Source organism: Morone saxatilis, unplaced genomic scaffold (assembly GCF_004916995.1).
Source record: "Morone saxatilis isolate NCDOM2014 unplaced genomic scaffold, NCSU_SB_2.0 Contig21, whole genome shotgun sequence".
Taxonomy (NCBI): Eukaryota; Metazoa; Chordata; class Actinopteri; family Moronidae; genus Morone; species Morone saxatilis.
In genome coordinates this window covers 2270271-2273382 of record NW_023339774.1, presented here as the reverse complement: position 1 = coordinate 2273382, position 3112 = coordinate 2270271, and the positions used below count along the sequence as shown (strand labels likewise).

General features: G+C 40.9%; 1 protein-coding gene across 2 annotated transcripts in view; it reads left to right on the top strand.

Moving 5' to 3' along the window:
- LOC118332209 (protein FAM240B) overlaps positions 1-1442 on the top strand; it is a 12775-nt gene extending 11333 nt beyond the window's left edge. For both annotated transcript variants that reach the window (XM_035667380.1, XM_035667381.1), the window contains exon 3: positions 193-1442. In XM_035667380.1, coding sequence (XP_035523273.1) covers positions 193-316 — 124 coding nt within the window. In that variant the 3' untranslated portion in view covers positions 317-1442. The remainder of the gene's footprint in view (positions 1-192) is intronic.
- The last annotated feature ends 1670 nt before the right edge of the window (positions 1443-3112 follow it).

Here is a 3112-nt window from a genome sequence, read left to right as displayed (position 1 = left end):
TAGGCTCCGGCTAGGGGTTAAGGTATTTGCTCATCACTCCCCAATATCTCTATGTAAACATATCAGTGGGGAGTGATGAGGTCGGAGCCTAGATGCCAAAATCTAAATATGCTATACTGCTGTAATAAAAATTTCAAACGTGAGTTATCTGACTGAAATTCCTTTATGCCCCCTCCCTCTCTCTTTCTCCAGGCTGAGGGAGCAGTGGTCGGTCAGGTTGGATCAGAGGAATCAGCACCAACAGAGTTTCTTCGAGGAGAGAATCAGACGAGCTCAGAAAGCTCAGCAGAGCCTCAGGAAGCTCAGCTTTCCCTAAAAGTTCCAGATCGAGCTGGGGAAGGTTACAAAATCCAAAATCTATCTTTTTAGAAAACACATAAAATAGGCACCTTCTTAAGGAAGGTTTACCTTCTATGTTGCATTTCAAACTAGCATGGTAACATTGTTTTGTCATTACTTGTATATATTAAGGATTTTCCATTGGCCTGGGTTGGTCCACTTTAGCCATGATGGGCCAAGTCATGTCGTGATGACGTGTTTCCACTGCCTCCAGGAAGAGCACTGGCCTTTGAATCCAATTTGACATAGTGGCCAAACCATGTAATTACAGCAAAAAGCTTGTTATCTTATAAGCTTACATTGTAAAATGAGCAGCTGTAAGATGGCAGATTTTTTGAGCATCACAACCCTTGACGAAATGACATCAGAATTTGATCAATCCGGTCTGATAACATTTGTAAAGTCGGCTTGGTCAGCAGTAGACTCTAGTGCTTGCTCTATTGGCTGCACGATGTGAAAGCAGATGTGGGTAATTTTACACTGGGAAATCAAACTTTTTTGACTTCATGTGCCACTGAGCAGCTTCCATAGGATTTAATGGGGCCCCACCTCCAGAACTGTATCTATATGTGACTAAGGTGAGCACAAAAGGCAACAACTTTTACCACGTTCCCACGTTGTGTCATCAAGTCAAGAAAAGTTGGGGCAACATGGTTGCCTACTCATGGCTCTTCGCAGCATGGCTCAGTGTGACAACCTCCACCATAATAGAAAAGCCTATATGTTGATGTTGTTACTCCATAACCACATAATCCTTGGTTTAGTAAAAGTAAATAGATAAAATCTCCATCTCCAAATTAGTATCTTCAACTTTACCTGCTTGCTTTACTTTTCATCCTTGCAAAGATGTAAATTAAAATTTAAAAACCCAATGAAACTGTTTGGAAAATGTCATTCAACTTCAAGATTTGTTTGTAGTGTTGAATCATTTTATGCTGACACCAGACTTGTCATAAAAGTCACAACAGTGAAGAAGCTGAGGTCGATCCAGGGAGGGACTGTGATCGAATCATTGCTGTTCTGGAGAATTGATGTGGGCCAGTGCTGGGAAATGTGCTGTTGGTATGTCTTTTTCAGTTTTTAGCAGCCACATTTTTAATAAAGTTTGCATTAATAAAATTATTTTTGTGTTTCACGGGTTATTGAAAATGTCGGCAGCTTATTTATTATCAACGTAGTAATAGATCATTTAAGGCTGTAGTTGAATGAGGTCAGGGGACCTCTGGTGAATGTGTAAGTGGTTAGCTGACTGGTGGAGGTTCAGAAAGAGGCCCTGGAGGTTGCAGTAGGAAGAGACAGAGGTTTAATGAGGACAATAAGGCAATATGATTGGTTGTTAAGCAGCAGCCACAGCGTGCTGCAGAAAGGCATAAAAGGAAAGTAGACATAGGCCATATGGGTAATGTGAAATAAACTGCCAACAAAAAAATATAAATATTTTAAACATAATGTAATTTAAGGTGGGAATGAATTCAACTCCCTTAATTAAACTTAACGGTCCCTACAGTCCAGACAAACAGCACAGACTATACAAGCCTACTAAATGCCAGTGCATCAAACTAAAGATGAGGCTACATCCACACTGCACAGCCCTGCATCAGAGTAAGGGTCACAGCGAATACAATCTGAACTTAAAGCCTAACTTAAAGGAACCAAAGGTATCCAAATTCATCATTCATGAGGTGTTTTGTTCTTCACACACTCTAGCCAGGAACAAGTAGAAGAAACAAAGCAATGTGGCTTGGCTTCATGTGAGTGTATGCGTGGACTGCAGTTCTCAATCAGAAGTAACTGAGTGCAGGTGTCTCCACTTTCCACTTGGAGCTGGGGGCGTGGCCGGCCAAGACGGATCAGACAGCAGATACAGAGCTGAGCCATTTGTGCAGTAGTAAAATGCTTTTTTTTACACAGATTGAGGACTGTGCGTTTTCCATCTCTTAAAGTGCAGTCATGTTAGGAAGCGGTGACTTAGACGATGATTATAGTCACCAGTAACAGGCACAGACCTCCAGTCCAGCCTGGTATGGAACACAACATTTGTATTTCTTCCATACCTGCTACATTTGTTTCTACAGTGATGTTTGAGGTGGCTGTTACATGTTTCTGTATGTTTAGGCACACCATTACAACAGGTTTGCCCAATCTACAACAAATTCAGTTAATTTTGCCATTGTGTTGCCCTGTGATTCGATCTGCTACAAAATTTAAAGGTCTAGTATGTAACATTTAGGAGGATCTATTGGCAAAAAGGAATATGTTTTCATTAGTGTATAATAACCTGAAATAGGAATAGGAATTGTTGTGTTTTTGTTACCTGAGAATGAGCCTTTTATATCTACAGATGCTGTGGGTTACCTTCCATGGAGTCTGCCATGTTGAAACGCCATGTTTCTACAGTAGCCCAGAAGGAACAAACCGAACCCTAGCTCTAGATAGGGGCGTTTGCATTTTTTGCATGTTTCAAGGCCACTGTAGTTTGTAGTGAAGCGAGGGAGTTGCGATCTGCAATTACCCCACTAGATGCCACTAAATGCTACACACTGGACCTTTACTGGGTTCTTCCTTGGCCCATGCTACAGCCTTTTACCAAGTTTCATGAAAATCAGGCCAGCAATTTTTGAAACCCACAAATGGCACCAAAAACATAATAAACACACACTGTAAAACTGAGTTAGTTCAACTTGTTGCAAACTCAAACTGTTTGAGGAAACTGATTGCCATAAACCGTTTAAGTTTATCTACTCAAACAATTTCAGCATGAAAGATATTTGAT